The 20170-nt window shown below is 27.9% G+C and overlaps 1 protein-coding gene and 2 long non-coding RNA genes across 3 annotated transcripts; 1 reads left to right on the top strand and 2 right to left on the bottom strand.

Annotated features, from left to right (window-relative positions):
• Positions 1 to 9237: 9237 nt before the first annotated feature.
• Positions 9238 to 14076, top strand: LOC140918952 (uncharacterized). The gene is made up of 2 exons (XR_012161445.1): positions 9238 to 10503; positions 13400 to 14076. It is a non-coding gene; the product is annotated as an uncharacterized lncRNA (long non-coding RNA).
• Positions 11189 to 15576, bottom strand: LOC101507235 (cysteine-rich receptor-like protein kinase 3). The gene is made up of 8 exons (XM_004509511.4): positions 14655 to 15576; positions 14087 to 14200; positions 13861 to 14000; positions 13397 to 13607; positions 12929 to 13163; positions 12035 to 12179; positions 11596 to 11918; positions 11189 to 11476 (listed from the first exon to the last, which is right to left on the bottom strand). The coding sequence occupies exons 1-8, from the start codon at positions 15445 to 15447 to the stop codon at positions 11443 to 11445; spliced, it is 1995 nt and encodes a 664-aa protein (XP_004509568.1). The 5' UTR covers positions 15448 to 15576; the 3' UTR covers positions 11189 to 11442.
• A 2365-nt stretch (positions 15577 to 17941) lies between these two features.
• LOC140921003 (uncharacterized) lies at positions 17942 to 18716 on the bottom strand. Its single transcript, XR_012163842.1, has 2 exons — positions 18518 to 18716; positions 17942 to 18113 (listed from the first exon to the last, which is right to left on the bottom strand). It is a non-coding gene; the product is annotated as an uncharacterized lncRNA (long non-coding RNA).
• Positions 18717 to 20170: the final 1454 nt, after the last annotated feature.

The raw sequence follows: 20170 nt of genomic DNA on the forward strand, positions 1-20170 counted from the left end.
ACTGCTATCTCAAGATAATTATTTATAAAAAAATAACTAAAAATAGAAAATAGTTATAAATAATTAAAATATAACTACGTACATACTTAATATCACTCAAGCGCACATAAAAGTATTACATTAATTGGGTACACGTATATACACGTAAAATCGTATAAAATCTTTTTTTTTAATAAATATATATATTATACTAAAATACTACTATTTTTAAAAAATAGATCAAAGAGTAAAATATAATATTTATTATTTATATCACTCGTGTAATCTAATACTTATAAAACTAGCACATCAGATAAATCACCTATATAACGAAAAATTAATCACAAAGTTTATTAACATATATTTTATAATAATTTTAACATCAAATTAATTATTTAAAATCCTATTTAATTAATAAAATAGTTTATCATAAAATTTAGGGTGTTACAAGGTGATGCATATTCTAGGATTTGAGTGATAAATTCATAACCCTTGCTAAACACTTGAGAGAAATTTTGGTGAGATTGTGTGAAGAGAGAGTTGAACTTGATGAATGAATGCTAAATTGGTTGTTCTAAGTTTACAAATGATATTTTTTTTTTTTTGGTGAGGATGTAAGCAACCTCTTAGCATGATGAATGTTTTGTAGTAGCTGGAACTTTGAAGATTGAGTTTAAGCTTGTTTTTAACTGTATCCAATTTGAATTTAATTGTTGCTTGGGGACAAGCAACAAACTAAGTTTGGGGTTGTGATAGCTCTTCATCATATGTATATTTTTCAATGTTTTTAGTGTTATTTATCTTTAATCATTAGTTAATTGAAGGAGTTATTTGATATATTTTGTTGATTTTAGTTTGGATTTAATGAAATATTTATGTTCTTATTTTCTCGATTAAGTAGAGATTTTTTGTAGTTTTGCGTTATTTCGTTGTTTTAGTGCAGTGCGGAATTTTAGTGAGAAATCAACATGACATATGTGGAGTATTACAATTTAGAATTGTAGATGTCTAATTTGAGTCAAAGCATTCATAAAACTTTCTTGTAATTCTTCTTTAATCTTTATCTTTTGCATTTTTGTCATGAGTAACTAAACCCTATTTGTTAGGGATGAGTGAAGCAAGATGAAACTCTTATTTATTTGATTTGATTTCTAGTTATATGGAGGAGTTTATTGAATTATTTTTCCCTTCTTTGTGCTTAATACTTTTTATTGTTTGATCAACTTTAAACTATTTTATGATTTGTATTTTGAAACATGAGTGGACTTTACGAATGCTTGAGATAAGCAATTTATGATATTGTAGTCTAGTAATAGATGCAAATCATCAAACCAATTGAATATTTGGAGAGACAATAATTTAATAAGAGAATTATTGTATTGTACATCTTAATTTTAATCTTAAATCTACTAAGTAATTCATGAGTTACTTTGGAATTAAAAGTTTTGTCGCTAAGGATTTAAGACAAGAATAATAAAGATAATTCGGTAATAGTTCAATTAAAGAATTTAGCAACTACAATCAAATTAGAAATTAAAGTTAGATTCGAAGTGAAGCTCATCTTTGACATCTTTCTTATTATAAAAGTTTGGTTCTATTACTCTTGTTAGTTTGAAATATAATTTCAATTAATTTAAACAAAATTTGTTCAATTTTAGTAATTAAACATAATGTTTGAATACACATATTTTGACTTTCACTATTCGTCTAACATTGTATGGATATATGGTCTCTCTAGTTTTGTCCCTTGTTTATAGTGTACTCATAATAATTTTATAGACATTTGTAACTAATAGCTAAAAACTACTCTACAACATTTGTAACACGAAGCAAACACTATACTCTATGTAGAAAGAGAGGAAGAGAATAAGAATAATGTAATGAAATACACTACAATGTAGATATGTTGGCCAAATTCATTATAATAACTTTGAAAACCTTACAATATTTTGCCCTGTTATTTGCTGCAGGGTTATCTTTTATGTGTCTATTCCCAGTCAAACATCTTGGAATTATTAACCAATAACCTTTTACTTTTCAAGAGTTATCCATTATTATAAAACTATCGAATTGATAATAGAGTTCTAAAATATATGTGTGATTGTTGGTGAACAGTTATTTTGAGATTCTAATTTGCTACATTAAGAATTAAGAATTAAAGATGACATAGATATATGCAATTATGCATGACCACATCATCTCAAAAAATTAAACTACCGTGCTTGTTCTCTGCTCTATCATTGCAAATCTAACTGAAATGGAGCTTTCCCTTGCTAGTTTATGTATTCAAGCAAATCCCTAATAAATTAGATAAATTTAAAAATAATTGTTTAAGAAATGTTCAATAATGTGTTGTTGTGAGTCCCTGACTTTTGTTTCTGAAATACATCAAGTCTGAGTAATAATAACATGATTTGGTGATTTGAGCTTATGAATTAAGGCTTTGTTTGCACTACGCGAAAAAACGGCTTTTACAGCGCTTTTTTTAAGCCATTTACAGCGCTTTTTCAAAAAAATAAGCGCTGTGGAAACGAGCGCTGTAAATGATACAACAGCGCTTTTATAAAAGCGCTATAAAACATGTAAATACAACGCGCGCTTGTTATGCACATTTTACAGCGCTTCTTCACAAAAAGCGCTGTAATATGCACCCCGTCATATGAGTTATGGGTGTGCATATTACAGCGCTTTCACATTTACGAAAGCGCTTCCGTTTACAGCGCTTTTTTGACAAGCGCTGTAAAATCCTTATAACGTGATGCGCAAACGTTATATGACCTACTACAGCGCTTGTTTTACAGCGCTTTACATAAAAAGCGCTGTAATAGGTTCCGTTATTTTTAAAATATAATTACAACAGCGCTTGTGTTTAGAAAGCGCTGTAAAATGGGCGCTGTTAAATGTCATTTCTGGCGTAGTGTTGAGAGTTTTGGAGGAGAGAGGAAGTGAGGATTTTGAACAATCGAAGGAGAAAGTGAAACAAAGAGATGATTTTGAGAGGAGAGGACTTTGGAGGGTCTATTTTTTTATTTTATTTTTTTCATTATACAAAACCTTCTTACTTTGGGAGAACTTTAAATATATATTGGAGGAAGGTTTAAGATGATTTAACTAAATTCTTCGACTTATTTTATGTTATTATTATTGTTTTATGTTTAGTCTGTGATTAGACATTTTTCAGTTTTGATATTTTAAGTTGTTCAAACTTTTAACATATTTATTTTTTTCTTTCTCTTTTTAACCTACTAAACCTACTAAATTGACGAATTGAAAATATGATTTAACAGATAAAATTATCTTGAAAGATTAATTTATTTATCTTATTCTTATCAATATCTTTTTGTTATTAAAGATTGGTTTTCTTTTGTATAAGTGGTTTCATTTTCGAACTTATTCATAGTTCTTACAGAGTGAATTACAAGAAGAGATATCTTAAGAAGATGTTAGTTTATTTTTTTATTTGTTATGCTTTTCATATTATTCTATATTTTTAAATTTTTATTTTAATTCAACACTGTTTCAAAAAACATATATGATTTAGTGATTAAAGGGAAATTAAAGGTTAATCTTTTTATTTATACTATGTTTTTATTTTTATTTAGCGTTCAGTTTTTTTTAATTTATGCTTATGACATGCCCTAGGTTTAGGTAGTTTGGGCATCATTTAAGGTTAGTTTATTAAAATCTTATTTTGTTCCAGTTTTTATTTGTTTATTAAAATTTGTATCCAATTTTTAAAAAAAATTAAAATTATGATTCCAGTTTTCCGACTTCAAGTTTTTTTTTATGAAACTTTTTTTTATCTAGTTTGTTTCATGTTGATTCTTGTCAATTTTTTTTTACTTACTGTATTGTGATTTACGAGGGAGTTTGTTACTGTATTTATTTAATTTTTATGCCTTCATTGTTCTATATTTTTCAATTTTTTATTTTTCATTCTACATTTTTTTTAAATATATATTAGTTTAATTAGTGATGAAATGTTTTTAATAGAGCTAAATTAAGTGTGGGGACCAAAGGTTAATCTTTTAATTTATATATTGTTTTTGTTTTTATTTTTATTTTTATTTTTATTTTTGTTATTTAAGGTTTTTTTTTCTTATGTCATGCCCTAGGTTTAGGTTATTTAGATATCATTTAAAGTTGGTTTATTAAAATTTTATTTGTTTCAGTTTTTATTTATTTATTTAAATGTTTTCAATTTAAAAAAGTTTTAAGATCAGGCTTCCTATTTTTAGACTTTAAATTTTTTCAATTTAGTTTGTTTTTAAATAACATTACCTTTTTTTTTATTAGTATTTTTGGTTAGCTCTTTTATTCTCATTGTTTTGTTGTTTGATTTTGATTCTTGTCAAAAAAAAATTCTTTTTTACTTATTGTTATATGAGGGGATTTTAACAATAAAATTTTTCTATCTAGTTTGTTTGCTAACTACTGTATTTTTTAACATGTTTATATTTTTAGATTAATTTTTTTATTGTTATGGTTTTTGTTGTTTAGATTCTGATTGGTTATTAATTTTGATATTTTTGTTGTTTGTTTACACTTATTAATTTTGTTATTAATTCTAGTAGGTTCACACTTATTGAATTATATTTACTGAAATTTCTAAATTATTGTGTACTATTTTTGTGTTTGATTGTCACCAGCTTTTAAATGAACATCCCTGTTGAGAACCACAAAAAGTTACTCATGTTTCCACATGTGAATGGGTAAGTGAACATCCCTATTTTTTTGTATCATAAAATTTTAATAGTTAAGTTTGTAATTGAAACTTTTTTTTATTAACTTAGTACTTAGTCTGAACTTGGTATTATTTTTAACTTATTGAAACATGTATTATTGTTAACTTAGTAATTAGTACTTATTAGTTTAAATTATAATATGGATTGATTGTATTGTATTTAAATTGATATAATAAGAACTTAATTAGTTATGAACTGGTTATGTTGTATTTTAAACTGGTAGAATGAGAATTTAATTGGTTGTGAACAGTGCGGATCTTGAACGAAAACATTGGGTGATCGAAATTTTAAAATTTTAATATATAAATAAAAAGTATAATGTTGTATTGCATATAATAATTTTAAGTTGTAAATTTACAAAAATATATTTGGTTCATCTTAAAGATTTTGAAGACCATATTCTAGTATTAAAAATTGGGCCTACTAAAAAACATATAATTTTAATAATTAAAAAAATTGATAAAATTAATTTTAGTCCATATGCACCTACCAATCTACAATATGCAATGAGTATCTACACAATAATACAATCGACATGATTCATGCTATTTGATTAGGTTAAGTCATGTAACAAGTAAAGATGCGCATATAACATGTTATTTTCACATGTTAGACTCAAACATACAACAAAGATAATGCAATAACCACACTTCAACTCATAAAAACAATTCTATTCATAAAATATACTGATTATAGATCCCAAAATTATAACAACATCCAACACAATGTCTACATTAATTAACGTAATTATTAACATATATCATGTCATGTCTAGTCGAAATTCATCACTCATTACTATATATAATTCATCACCCATTACTATATATAAAACCCCAATTATCATATAACATTATATAATTTAATTTTTACAAGTCACAATAATTATTCATTTTCAATTTTTTTAACATAAATACTTTTATATATAAAATTGAACTATTTCTATATATTCAATCAAATTAATCTACAAATTTTCATCCAAATTATATTCAAGATCACACTACATTTTATTTTGATAATACAATTATAATTCAAATATCTCTTATAAATAAAATAAGAGTAGTAGTATTTTTTTAAAGATTATTATAATAAATAAAATGTTTCGTATAAGTAAAAATAATAATATTTTTAAAAAATTACTAAAATTATTGAGATGAATGTGGCCACAATCTATTAAATAAACTATTTTCACGGTTGACATTCATCTAAAGTTTCATATAAAAATTTATAAAAAAATGCATTTAAAAATTCATCTAAAGTTTCATACAAAAATTTATAAAAAATGCATTTAGAAAGTTTAACATTCATCGAATATTGTATGAACAATGTCTATTATGGGATTTCAACATTGTTATTGTAAATTTTACTTATTAAAGCACTAATCTATGCTATACAAAGTAATATTTAAATCATTGAAAATAAAAAAAAAAATAAAAGTTAAACTAATAAAATGTATTTTAGCAATATTATTATTAAATAAGAAAAAAAAATTGTTGATTTTTATTTATATTTATATTTTAAAAAATATAAATTAATTTTGTATTTATATTTTATTTTATAGGGAGTATTTGGTTTCCTAAAAAGAGTGGAGCTTATAAATTAACTAATTGTACTTGTATTGTATCATTGACTTGTTACGAGTGGATCCACAAGATCAACACATTGATGGCTATTTTTTACAACATTCTCTACCTATTCTCCATTTTTATCTTCCTTAATAATTTTGCAAATACTAATTCATGGGATGATCCTTTTTACCTATACCAATATTGCTGAAGCAATAGAACCACAGCCAATACCTCTTTTCAATTAGACCTCACCACTCTTCTCTCTTCCTTATCATTCAAAGCCAAAACCAACATCAATACAAAATTCTACAACACAACATTCATTGGAAACAATCCTTTTGACACAATCTATGGCATGTTCATGTGTAGAGGTGATGTTCCCTCTCAACTATGTCAACAATGCATAATATCTATGGCATGTTCATGTGTAGAGGTGATGTTCCCTCTCAACTATGTCAACAATGCATAATAAATGCAACACTGGAGTGAATGCACTTGAGAATTGTCACATGAAAAAAAAAAAATTTCTTGCGAAATCACTCAAGTAATAAAGAATGTGGAGAACATTGAATGTAACTTATGTTTTAAAGTATATATATATATATATATATAATAAGTGAATTTCAACTTAGTTTAAAATAGCATTATCTTGTGTGTCATTATGCACTATATATATATATATATATACATGTCAATAACAATCAAACTTTAAATTTAAAATGAATATATTTTAATTATTTTTTTTATAAAAATAAATAATCATATCTAAAAAAACATAGTAGCATATATTGGGTAAAAGATATATTTATTTACTGATAATGACATTTAGTAGCTCTTTACTTTTTAAAATGTCAATTTTTTGCAATTTTTTTTTTTCTGTGATAAAAGTACATATAATGTTATTTTTGAAATTGACTCCTAGTCTCTCTCTAAAAAGTTATTCTCAATTTACTCTTCTCTAAAGAAGCAAATATATATATTTATTTTCTAACTCAAATTCGATCACAATGTTCCTTTGTTTGTTCAAACAATATAGTTTCATTATTTTTTTGTTAGAATCATTTTTTATTATTAATGTTGGAACTTATCTTTTTTAGCTTTTGTTTTAGTTGATATAATTTTTTTAATAAAAAAATATCTTTATTTAAATTTGAAATAAAATATGACAAATATTATGTGAATACATTATATATGCTAAGTTTTTTCTTACATTTTTTTTATATACCCTTTATTTATTAATTTATGATTATTTATTAATTTTTTTTTTATTTTCCTATATGAGACTATTCTTGCTTTTAAAAAATGTGGTGATATACGATAATCTAAAGAGAAAAAAAAATAGAGGAAACAAATTTTATAATATCGAAACTAATGATCTGTTAATGAAATCTGTCAGAATAATTTGTTAATTAATTAAATAAATATATTAATAATTATTTTTATGTAGAAAATAAACTTCAAAATGACATGTGGCTAACATTTATTATTTTAACAGTGTAATTAATATAAAATAAAAAACAAAATTTATATTTATCTTAATTAGTTTTAATAACTTGGTCTTTGATTCTTTTCTCAAATTAATCGTTTATCTTTTTCTTTTCAACAGCCAAGGTTAATAATTTGTATTATTAATAATTTAAAAAATATTTTATTTTACTAAAATAAAAGAATTCCTAAAAATACTAATATCTTCATCTTTATCTTCGTCACCTACATCACCACCTTTATATTGACTAAGTTAAATTTCAATTACTGGTTATTTTAATTTCAGGTTAAAATATTGAGTAATTTGTTTATAATATGATTTAAACAGACAACTTGTGTAAACAGTGAAATTTCTGAAATATTGAATAATTTATTTATAATATCATTTAAATAGGCAAATCGTGCGTAAGTAGTTAAATTTTTGAAATACTAAACAAGTTATTTATATTATGATAGATATTAATATTTCAAGAACCAGTCAATATAATATATTAACACAAATCTTCAAAATATTTTTCTCATTATAATTTTAATTTAAATGTTATTTATTTTTTTAATTTATTATAACATCAAAATATTTTAATAATTAATATATACCAATTAGGGCGGTGCAAAAAATATGAGGCTAAAATCCAAAACCAGATCCAAATCCATTTTATATTTGAATTTGATTTTTATTCACTACTAATATTCTGTTAATTTTGAGATTTTATTTCTTGAAAAATATTTGAAATTTATTTATTTTTTTCAAAAAAATATAAAAAAAAACTTTTTTTCTCAAAAAAATTTTAAATTGAATTTTTTCTCAAAAAATTTGTGAGAATAAATGACTGATTTTTAAACTATGAATAAATGATTTTTTAAAAAATAATCAAATTTTAACTGATTTTGAAAAAAAAATTATTTTAAAATTAAAATTTTAAAAAACGTTTTTTAATTATAAACTAGTTATTTAACCATAACCAATTTTACAATTGGTTTTATAACCGATTTTAAACCAAATAATAAATTTGGTTATAAATTTAAATTCATATATTAGTTTTAAGATAGACATGGGTTGATTTTTAAGAAAAACCAACTATGAACAGCCCTAATACCAATTATAAATTATCCTAAAATATATAAAAATATAATCATCACACATTAAAAATTAATAATTAAAATTATACAGTAACAAATATTGAGAAAAAAAACAGAAAAATATATTAAAAAAATTTATAAATGTGAGTAAAATATTTAACGGAATAAGGTAATTTAATATCAATTTTTTATTTTAATTTATTTTGATAAAAATTGAGTGCATTGTTAGTATATATTATTTTTATTTATAACTAATAATTAATAAAAATCGTTGATTTTATTATATAATTGTAATTGTTATGATAAAGTAACTTCCCAATCAAAGATGCCGTAAAAGAATATAACCAGAAAATAAAATACAAGGATAAATTGACACTATTTCTCAGTCACCACTGACAACAAGCTTTCATTCACACCTTTTTCCCGCGAAAATAAAGAAAAAAGAATAAGTAAACAACTTTGTTTTTATTTCTTTTTTTGGAAATAATGTGTTAACATTTTGCCTCTTTATTTTCCCATGAAAAAAAAAAAGTGGTTTTTTCGCTCAATTTAAATTGGCAATGTTGTGAAAGTGAAATGCTTGTCTTTCTCCGAAATTAAAATGTGAGATCTAATTATAGTCAAATTCATCTTCTTCCTCTTTTTGAAACAGTACTGTTTTTCAAATCTTCAGATTTTTTATTCCTTCTAGAACTTTCTGTTACCGATACTTTCTTTTGTTTTAGGTTCATATGTTTGTGTCTTTTTCTGGGAATTTTTTTTTTTTACAACTGTTATCCACTACTACAGTGTAGTAGTGATTGCAGGCTTCATTCGGTTCTGAGTTGTGTGTATCGCTTAATCACTTTTTTTATTTATTTAATTTTTCAGTTTCTTTGTTATTCATTATTTATTAAATTATGGATTTTTTAGCTTTTTTCTGATTGGAACCTTTCTAGGGTTTAGCATCTTATTTTTATGTTTTTATTTTATTTTTATTTTCTTTGATGTGTATTTGTGCTATTGGTGGAGTTTATGACGTTTTGTTTATGAGGTGTTTGTGTTATTGTGTAGTTGTTGAAAGCTTTTTAAGAATCTCATAACTTTCGGGACTATTTTTTGCACTTCATTCTAAACTTGTTATTAAGTCTTTTTTGTCAGTCACCCTGCTTTGGAAATTGGGGTTATAGAAAGTTACAATTTTTACTTCTAGTTTGCCATTGACAATTGGAAATCAATTATTTCATCTAAAAGGGTATTTTATTTTATTTTCATTTTCATTTTTACTTTGAATTTGAATTTCAGTTGATTAAAAAAAAGGAATGAGGGGTGAGAGAAATAGGAAGCTACATTTAAGCAAGATCTATTCATTCACATGTTGTAAAGCAAGTTCAGTTGATGGAGATCATGCACAGATTGGTGGTAAAGGCTATTCAAGAGTGGTGTTATGCAATGAAACAGATAGTAGTGTTGAGGAAATTGGGAGTAGTAGGAACTATTATGAGTATGCAGATAATTGTGTGAGATCTACAACATTTCTATTTTTTGGTTACTGGTGTTCTGGCTTTCACAAAACTTGCTCCTTGTAGTGCTGGTAGTGCTATTCTTCCTCTTGTTGTTGTTATTGGAGCTACTATTGTCAAAGAAGGTATTGAAGTAGGAAAAAGCAGGTACTATATTCTAACTACCAACACTTTCTGTTGTGGATTTAATTTTATATAATTACGTATTTTTATTTTTTTGGAACCTTTTTGAAAATTTGTGGTCTTTTTACAAGGCCATCCATGAAGTACTTTACCAAAAGTAAAAAATGTCGCTAGCAGCTTATGGAATATTGTTGCTTTTCTGTTTAGTTTCTTGGTTTTGTTTGGAAAGGATGAAGTTTAATTACTTAATTGTTTGTTCAAATGATTTATATGGCAAAATATTTGAATCTGTTAAATTGTAGGGTAATGCCTGTGATTTTGTTGTATTATATGAAAATCTAAAATGTTATTTTTAATCAATGGTTAGTAACACATGAGTTATATTTTCTAAGTGTGCCTGCATATGATAAAAATATCCCTCTGCCAAAATTGAACTTCTTGCACAAAAGGTAATTATAACAAAATGTAATAGAGTAGAATTAAAATAACTTTTATTCTAATTGTTGAATTTGTAGTTAACTTCTATTACCCATTCATATTCTTATCTAACCTTACTCACATCTCTTTTAATTCTTTGTCTCTATTTTTATATCTCTTTTAGACTTTCTCTCGGTTTTCTCCTATACGCCTCTCTATCTTATTGTCACCACTAGGTAATTATCATAATCACTCTTTTCATAGTGTTTTATATCATGAATCAAATGTTGAATTAGTTAATTTTGCATTCTATAAAAAGTTAATAAATTTTATAAGCCTACAAGTTTAACACCTAGTATGGTGCCACTATATGATATATACATATACATATATATGAAAATAGAAATAAATTACATACTGTTCTTATGAGAGAAGCTCAAATTTTCTAGAAAAACTTGACTATAATAATGTACAAGTTTTGAGCAAAACTCAACTTTTTTAGTCTTCTTCTAACCATTGGAAGATGGTTCATACTTGAGTGGCACTTCAATTCAGTGATGCAAGTAAGGACAATTCCATGCTGTTAATTGAAACCATACTTGTTGAGAATGAAAACTTGCCAATAGCTTTTTTTAAAGGACACTTAGGAATTGTATGCACAAAAAGGTTCCATGAAAAAGAATGTGCATTGCAACTCACCTAGGCTCAACCAAACTTTCAGTCATAGTATCCCCTGAAGACTGAGTGTTGGATTGCAGACGAAAATCATATCTCGGCAAAGTGGATTTGCTGAGTTCTGAACTACTCGAATTAATAAAAGGTGGCTGTGTTAGCTGAGAAATTTCGTGGTTGTTATTGATCATTTTTACAACTACCGACATTGATGGTCTCAGTTCTGCAGTTGCTTGTGCACAAAGCAACCCTATCTGAAGCATTTGACAAGCTTCCTCGGTAGGGAAATTACCCTCTAGGATTGGATCAAAAATGTCAGATAGCCTATTTGATCCATAAAGGTTCCAAACCTTGTACCAAAGAGAACAAAAAAACAATGAAGGGTGTTAGAAATATGAGGATATTTGTGTTATCAAAAGCATTGATTGAATTAGTAATGTAGTGGTAATAGCATGGTGTATGATACCGTTTGTAGGATAGAGGATGAATTTAGAACATAGGAACTGTTTCTTTTGCCAGATACAATTTCAATAACTAGAACTCCAAAACTATAAACATCTGCTTTCTCGGTTAACTTCCCGCGAATTACGTACTCAGGAGCCATATAACCTCTAATCATGAACATAAAAAAATATGTCAGATGAATTGTACAAGGATAGTATAGTATATGAACCATGTCTCGAACTTATATAAGCATGAAATCAACATAAGGAATTATGCTATCTTATTTTTTTACATAAGATAAATAAATGCTTGTTAGTCAAAAAATTTGGACTGTTATCGTAATAGTGATTGATACAAAGAAGATTAAAAATGCTTAAGGAAAGAAAGAAACTCTCTTTTATTGTAGAGAAAGGAATTATCATGATAAACTGCAGAACAGATAAAAAATAATACTATATCAAAGAGTGGTACCTACCAACATAAGTGTTAGAATTCAATTGTGAGCGATTAGTTCCACATCGACTAGGAATGAAGGAAATGTTGAATATATAAGAACGATTACCCATATACCCATTGTCTTAAGGTTTTGGGTGAAGATGTGATGTCAATGCTCCCCCCGAATCTCCAACAAATCCAGCTCTCCCACCAATCCAAATCAAGGCTCTTATACCACTTGTTGGAGAGTCTAGGGGAGCACGTTGCAGCGGCAATGATTAAATGTTTCAAGATATTTAACTCATCATTTAGGATTTTATTTATCATTTGTTATAGATATCGCTTATACATAAGCATTTATACTAATAAGAGTTTATGCTATAAAAGAAAAATCTGCATGTGATACATTAAACTCATGCAAAACACATAGATGTTGGGACTTGAAACATAAGATGCAGAATAGGATCATGGATGCACTTACAGTGTCCCGGCAACGACTGTGCTAATGTGAGAATTGTTTTCTGGAAACAATCTAGCAAGTCCAAAATCAGCAATCTTGGGTGTGAAGTCCTCCTCAAGAAGAATGTTGCTTAATTTTATATCTCTATGAATGATTCTCACATGTGATTCCTCATGAAGGTAAGCCATGCCTTCTGCAATTCCCAATATGACCTTGTGCCTTAGTTCCCAAGTAAGAGGTTGACAAATCCTTCTAACTGTGGATCATTTCAAAGGATATACTATAAGTGGCTAAACTTAAATTTAAAGGTAATTTCTTGAACAGATTTAAACGATATGTACCGTCAGTGTAAATAATTTGTACACTGTCAATCAATTATAATTATTGGATCATTGAAATTGTTTGACTTTAATTAAAAATGGTGTGATATTTGTACACTGTCATTAAACTCTCTTTTAAAGGTGTGATATCTGATATAAAGTTACAAACCAGATAGGTGATCATGGAGACTTTGGTTGGGCACATATTCATAAACAAGAAGGCTTTCAGGTCCTGTAATGCTGCACCCCAAAAGCTTGACGAGATTTTTGTGATGAATTCCACTGATCAAATTGACCTCATTGAAGAAATGATCTACCCATTGTGTTGAGTTAAAGCTAAGCCTTTTTACGGCCACAATATTTCCATCTGGCATAACTCCCTATATTGAAAGACATGACAAATCTTTAAGCATCTATGATGCACTGAATTTAACATGGATATTGGACACACCATTGACATATCAACACCGATAATAATTTGAAAAATAGAAGTAACTGAATGTCAGTTTTGGGAATTGACAAGTGTTAGACACCTGATATGTCTTCAATCTTAAGTATTGGTACTACATTCTATGTAACCACTAAGCAACAATAAGGTCCAAAATTATAATAAGACATGAGATCAGAATATACTTTATAAACTGAACCTGATCCTCCTTGCCCAAGTTTATTGGCATCATCGAAGTAATCTGTTGCCTTTTCAAGAATTTCGTATGGAACATTTAGCTTGGATTTGTTCACTTTGTCCAAAAGTGTACCAAACTGTCTTCTCTCTGATGTAAAAAACAACATTGCAATAATTTTCAGTACTTGGACTTATGAAAAAAATATATCAGTCCTAAACATCAAGCATTGGTACCTCTTCTTCTCCTCATTACATTCTTCCTTGTGAAGAAAACCACTGTTGCAACAGCCAAAAGAAGTGCCACAACAGCAAAAGATGAAGCCAGAATTATATCCATTTTCCGGTGTCCTAAGATACAGTTAGTAACACAATTTCAATCATGTGTTTATAATTAAAAAAGTAATAAATGTTAATTTGATAAGTAAAATTTAAACTCCATAGCAAACATATGCTTCACTTGCAGCTCCAAAAAAGTCCACCTAAAAATGCCCAAAAGCATCAAAACAAAAGGTGTTTTCTTCACCAGAATGCTAATTAAACCAGATATTAAATTGGCAAGATCTTAGGTCCAGGTTCAACTACTTAGTTAAAACCACTCAAATCAGGATAAAACTGCAATTAAACTACTCAAACGAAAAAACCGAAGACAGTGTTGATTCACATTTCAACCGATTGAACCGTACACTTCAATTTTCAAAACATTTCACATATAACCAAACAATCAATGGACCAAAATTCAACATTATAAAGGCAACAAAAAACCAATACCGTAACAAAAACAGAACAAGAGACCAAAACTCACCATGATTTCCATCAATTACATCACTACCATTTGAATTATTATTATAAAACTTTTTCCCCGAATACCTCAAATAACAACCAGAATTCAAACCCCTCGCTTCCTCTTTCTTCCCACACAAAGAACCAATCCTACTAACCGCATCTTCCAAACATTCACCACACTTACTTCCATTAATAAACCTCCAACACTGAGCCAAACCATAAACCGTTACATTCTCTCTCTTAACAAACCCAACCGAAAACCCATCATTTTTTGGCGCCAAAACACTCAAATTTCTCACCAATTTCAGTGCACTATCTCGATAAACATCAACAATATCACCATTACTAGTGGTATTTCCACTACACAGAACCGTGTCTTGATCACTAAAACTCTCGTTGAAGAAATTGTAGTCATCGTAGCGTAGGTAACAACCGTCAAAAAATAATTTACCGCCACGTGTCCCTTTTTGAAAAGGTAAACAGCTTAGGATCTGAGTTTTACATTGTGCGATGCATACGTTACAATCTGATTGAGAGAGGTCTTTGAAACACTCGGCGAAAGCGTAAACGGCGGCGTTTTGAGTAGTTCCTTTTGAAACGGCGCCGTATCTTTGAGTTGAGATTAGAGGTGTTAGTGAGTCCATTGCTGAGAGGAAATTCGATATGAAAATTTTGCGGTGAGGCATTGAGGTCGCGGTTCTGTTTGTGCAGAGTAAAGATGCTTTTGTTGCTCTTGGATCGGAAAGTGTTGGTGATGGTGTGAAATAGAAGAGGAAGAGGAAGATGAGAATGAATGAAGTTGAAGGAGACATTGAAGTTAGAAGTTGGGAAAATCTTTGTTGTTGTTAGATAAGCACGGAATGGGAGAAGAAGAGATTATTCAATTACCAGAAGGTTCAGCAATTGCACCAGCTTCTTTTGACCAAAATATTGCATCATCAACAACTTTGCATTTTTTTTTAAGTTTTAATTGTATTTTTTTCTGACTTTCTATTTTTACAAATTCGTATAATTTGTCATTTTATTGTTTTAAAAATTGATGTATCTTTTTTAATTTTTAATTAAATTAATTAATTTTTTAAATATTATTTTTATTTATATTTTAATCAAAAAAATATTTTAAGATATTTTAAAGACTATTATTTATGTGTTTTGAGATGAGAGGGATTGATTTGATTTTAAAGGAAGACTAGTTCTCACATCTGGAAAGATAGCGAGTAGGTTGCACTTAGGTCGTCAACGGGTGGTGCAAGAGTAATTAAGGATGTGTTCTGATTGGGTTGTTTTGAAGTCAAAAGTGTAATAAATTAGAGATTTTCCTTTCAGCTAATGACGGAGCCCATACGTATTCATTTGTGTCTTTTATCTCTTTTTTTTTTATTATTATTATTATTATTTTAAATGAGCAGAAATAGAGTAAGAGAGAAAAATAATAATTGATGAATGAAATGGAGAGACTGGAGAAATATATTAGCCATATAAGAATTGAGAGAAAATGGGCATAGTTTTAAATTTTAATTGAGAAAATTTAAAATGAAATTATATTCGATAAAAAAATGAAAAATAATAGAATGATATTTCTATGTATATTAGTTATTAGGGGTGTTCAAAAAAACCAAAAACTGAACCAAACTGCCGAACCGAACCGAACTAGTTTTGAACTGAACAGGTTTAAGAACCGAACTGTTTTCGAACTGATTTTGTAAAACTAGAACTGAATCGAACCAGTTTTTCAATTCAAAAAACCGAACCAAACCGGTTTTTTATTTAAAAAAACCGAACCAAAATAATAAACCAGTTCGGTTCGGTTCAAAATAATAAACTGGTGCACCACTTTTATAAACCGGTTCGGTTCTTTGAACTGAAAACCAGTTCAGTTCGGTTTTCCAAACTGAAAACCAGTTCGGTTCAATTTTCAAACGGTTCTAGTTCATAACTGAACTTTGCCCACTCCTATTAGTTGGTGATTACTAACCCTTTAACCGTCAAGCGATAAACCAAGATCTCTGTCATCGACGCCAAACTAAGATCTTCATCACTCTTCAAGTGCCAAACCAAGATCTTTGTCATCGGCATCGAAAATGTAGGAATGATCATTGCTCATACCATCTTCACTTCGAAGTGACGACCTCGTCATCGTTGACAACAAACTCAACAAACTTTGCGGCGAGATGCTCGACTTTCAGCACACCGCTGCCTTTATCTCTCGCGTTAAGATCAACTCATTCGTTGAATACTCCGTTACCACTGGATCCGATCTTTGTATCGTTACCACCAGTGCACGACAGATCGTTGGTGAGTCAAGGCTTAACCTCTTTCAGAGGAATCTCGCTCTATTCAAGGAAATCATATTCGCTTTGGCTCGTTACTCGCTGGATACAATTCTCCTGATCATGTATAAGCTTGTCGATGTTCTCACCTACATCGCATGAAAGCTCTCGGGGTTTCCATCCAATTAGATAATCGAGTCGGGTACCAACTTGGACTCTTCTCGCTTTTGTTTTTTCTCATTGATGATCACCTTGAAGTCAATATTCAGGATGTTCAGGTCATTCTCATTTTATTTTTATTATTATTGTTGATAACGGTAATAATAAACATTGTTGATAACGGTAAGGGTCGGAATGTTAAAATTGAGATGTTACAATTTGATAAGCGACTTCACCATCACTTTTAAGAATTTGATAATGACCAATAAAACAAGGAGTAAACGTACGAGATTTTAGTGTTCGACCAACTCAAATCATAGAAGTGACTATCAAGAATACATGATCACATTTTTGAAACTCAATAGCCTTTCTTCTTTTGTCGTGATAGCTTTTCTGCCAACTTTGGGACTTCATATTTTTTGGACTATCTCAGTTCCTAGTACAATACTATCACCAGACTCAAACCAACACAATGGTCTCTTACACCTCCTCCAATATAGAGCTTCAAATGGTGTCATTCCAATGCTAGAATGGAAGCTATTGTTATAAACTCTATGAGAGGTAAGAAATTATCCTAGCTACCCCCTTGCTGTAAGACACAAGCTCTCAAAAGGTCTTGTAAAGACTAAATGATTCGCTTTATCTGACCATCTGTTTGAGGATGATAAGTGCAGTACTCCAATTTTGTCCAACTTATAAAAATAATTCAAAAAGTAATAATATCCATTTTATTATAATATATCAAATTTTGTGAAAACTTTTAAAATATATATAAAGATGTATATATTTATGCCTTGATAATCATTAATACAAAAAAGAAAATATATATGTAAAAAAGGAATATATATATATATATAAAAAAAAAAGGAAATAAAAATAATATAGCTAAAAGTAATAAATTAGGCTTATTTTGTCTCATCAAATTACATTAAGCTAAATCAAATTACAATTTTAAACATTAAACCAAATCAAATTATAATCTTAAACAAGTCAACTTTCTCCTTATGGTGCCAACTTCTGCTAGCCTGCATTGCTTTTGTTTTCTGATGCTGCACCAAATATGGCAAAAATGGTATGTAATAAATTAATTAATGAAAAAGCAATTTCCTTTGCCCTTAGCCATTATTCACATGATACAAAGCAAATAGACAAAATTCTAAGTTTGAAAAAAAAAAAAACTAAAAAAACTAAAAAACAACTGTAGTTGAATCATATAAAAAATTAACCAAATCTGCAAATAAAAAATACTCTTTAACCCAACAAATCAGTTATATCCAACAGATGAACATAATCAGATAAAAACAAATAGGCTAAACAAATAGGCATAAATTTGTTGCTCTTTATCTTCATTATACAATCACTCTTTTATTTAAAAAAAAAACTTATAGATTTTGTATTTGTAAGAGCAAACATTAATGAACGTAACATAAAAAATAAGACTAAAAATCCAAACATTTGATGATGTCCTCCTTGTTGTCGTCGTCGCTTTTGTGTTCTTCTTCGTTTTCCCGTTTTTGTTTCCAGCACCAACTGATATGTTTTGTTCTGCCATCAACCAACCCAGTCGCAGCTGATGCGTTTTGTTCTGCCATCAGCCAACCCAATCACAGTTGATGCGTTTTGTTTTGCCATCAGCCAACCCAACCTCCCTTAGTTAGTCATTAGGGTTTTCATTTTTATGTTTTGACCTCTTTTTTTTTTGTTAAGTTAAGTTGGGCTTGGATTCTAAACAAAAAAAAAAAAATTTGTTCATGTAAGCTCAGCCCATTTAAAACTATTTACTTTTTTTAGGTGTTAATTTGTTTCATAACTTAAATATCAATTTTCATAAAAAAAAAAACACACACAAACAAATAATTCATTAAAAATTAACTAAATGTGACATTTTTTTAATCTTTGAGTTATTAGAATACAAGTTGCGACAACTTGGCAGTTCTAAATATCATCTTCACAGATAAATTAATAAATTAAAACTCGTAAACAAATTAACAAATAAAAATTATTATTAAAGGTTAACTAGAAATGACATCTTTTAATCCATGAGTAGCATAACACAATTTATACAACCTAATAATTCTAAAACTTATTTTTATAAATAAATAAATATAAAATCAACTTTTTAAATTTGAGTAATTAGATGTGATCATTTTTAATCTTTGAGCTTTTAAGATACAAGTTGTACTAGTTGGTGGTTTTGAAACTCAATTTAAAAATCGAAAATAATATAAAATATTTTTAAAAGGATTAACTAGATGAGACATCTTTTTATTCTGAGTTTTTGACACACGAGTTGTACAACTTGATAGTCTAAAAACTTGCATTTCAAAATAATTTTTCAAGTCAAACAAAATTTCTATTTTTTTCTCTTCAAAACATTTTTTTATAACAAAACAAATTTTCTTAAAAAAAAAAAAATCAATGCATCCACATTTTATATCCAAGAACTATGTAGCTTTGATTTCTCCATCGCATTGGGTGATACGTAGGAGCAAGATCACACTCTTGTCAAGTACATTAATAAAAATCTTGTTTTTTTTTCTCTCTTGTTTTAAGCACTCATTTATTTATAAACTTAAGCAATTGATATTCATATTTAATAATAAGAATAAATAAATATATTTAAGTTAATATTAATCTTGTACAATTAATTATAGGTAACCGTATTTTAACATATGTCGTAGGGTGTTAATAACTTCGCTACGCATAATCGACTTCCGAACTCAAAATTTGGTTTCAAATACCACCTTTTTATTTTTTATTTTTTTTTTCTATTTTTAAGGGTTTCCCAATATTTTCCCTAATTTAAAATAAATTTTGGTGGCGACTCCATTAAATTTGAGAAACATATGAAATTTTATGTTGCGACAATAAGTATAACTTAACCTAAGTGGTTCCTAAAGCTTGATTCAAGCTTTTTCAAGATCTTGAGTTAAATCTAGGGTCTTTGTCAGAAACAATACTAGACTGGACACCATGTAACTTTATTATCTCACTAATATAAAGTTCAGTAAACTTCCTTAAAAGATAAGTAATATTAATTGCAATGAAACAAGCAAACTTGGTTAGTCTGTCCACTACGGCCCAAATAGAATCACAACCCTTAGGA

This window comes from Cicer arietinum, chromosome 7, assembly GCF_000331145.2.
Source record: "Cicer arietinum cultivar CDC Frontier isolate Library 1 chromosome 7, Cicar.CDCFrontier_v2.0, whole genome shotgun sequence".
Classification (NCBI taxonomy): Eukaryota; Viridiplantae; Streptophyta; class Magnoliopsida; order Fabales; family Fabaceae; genus Cicer; species Cicer arietinum.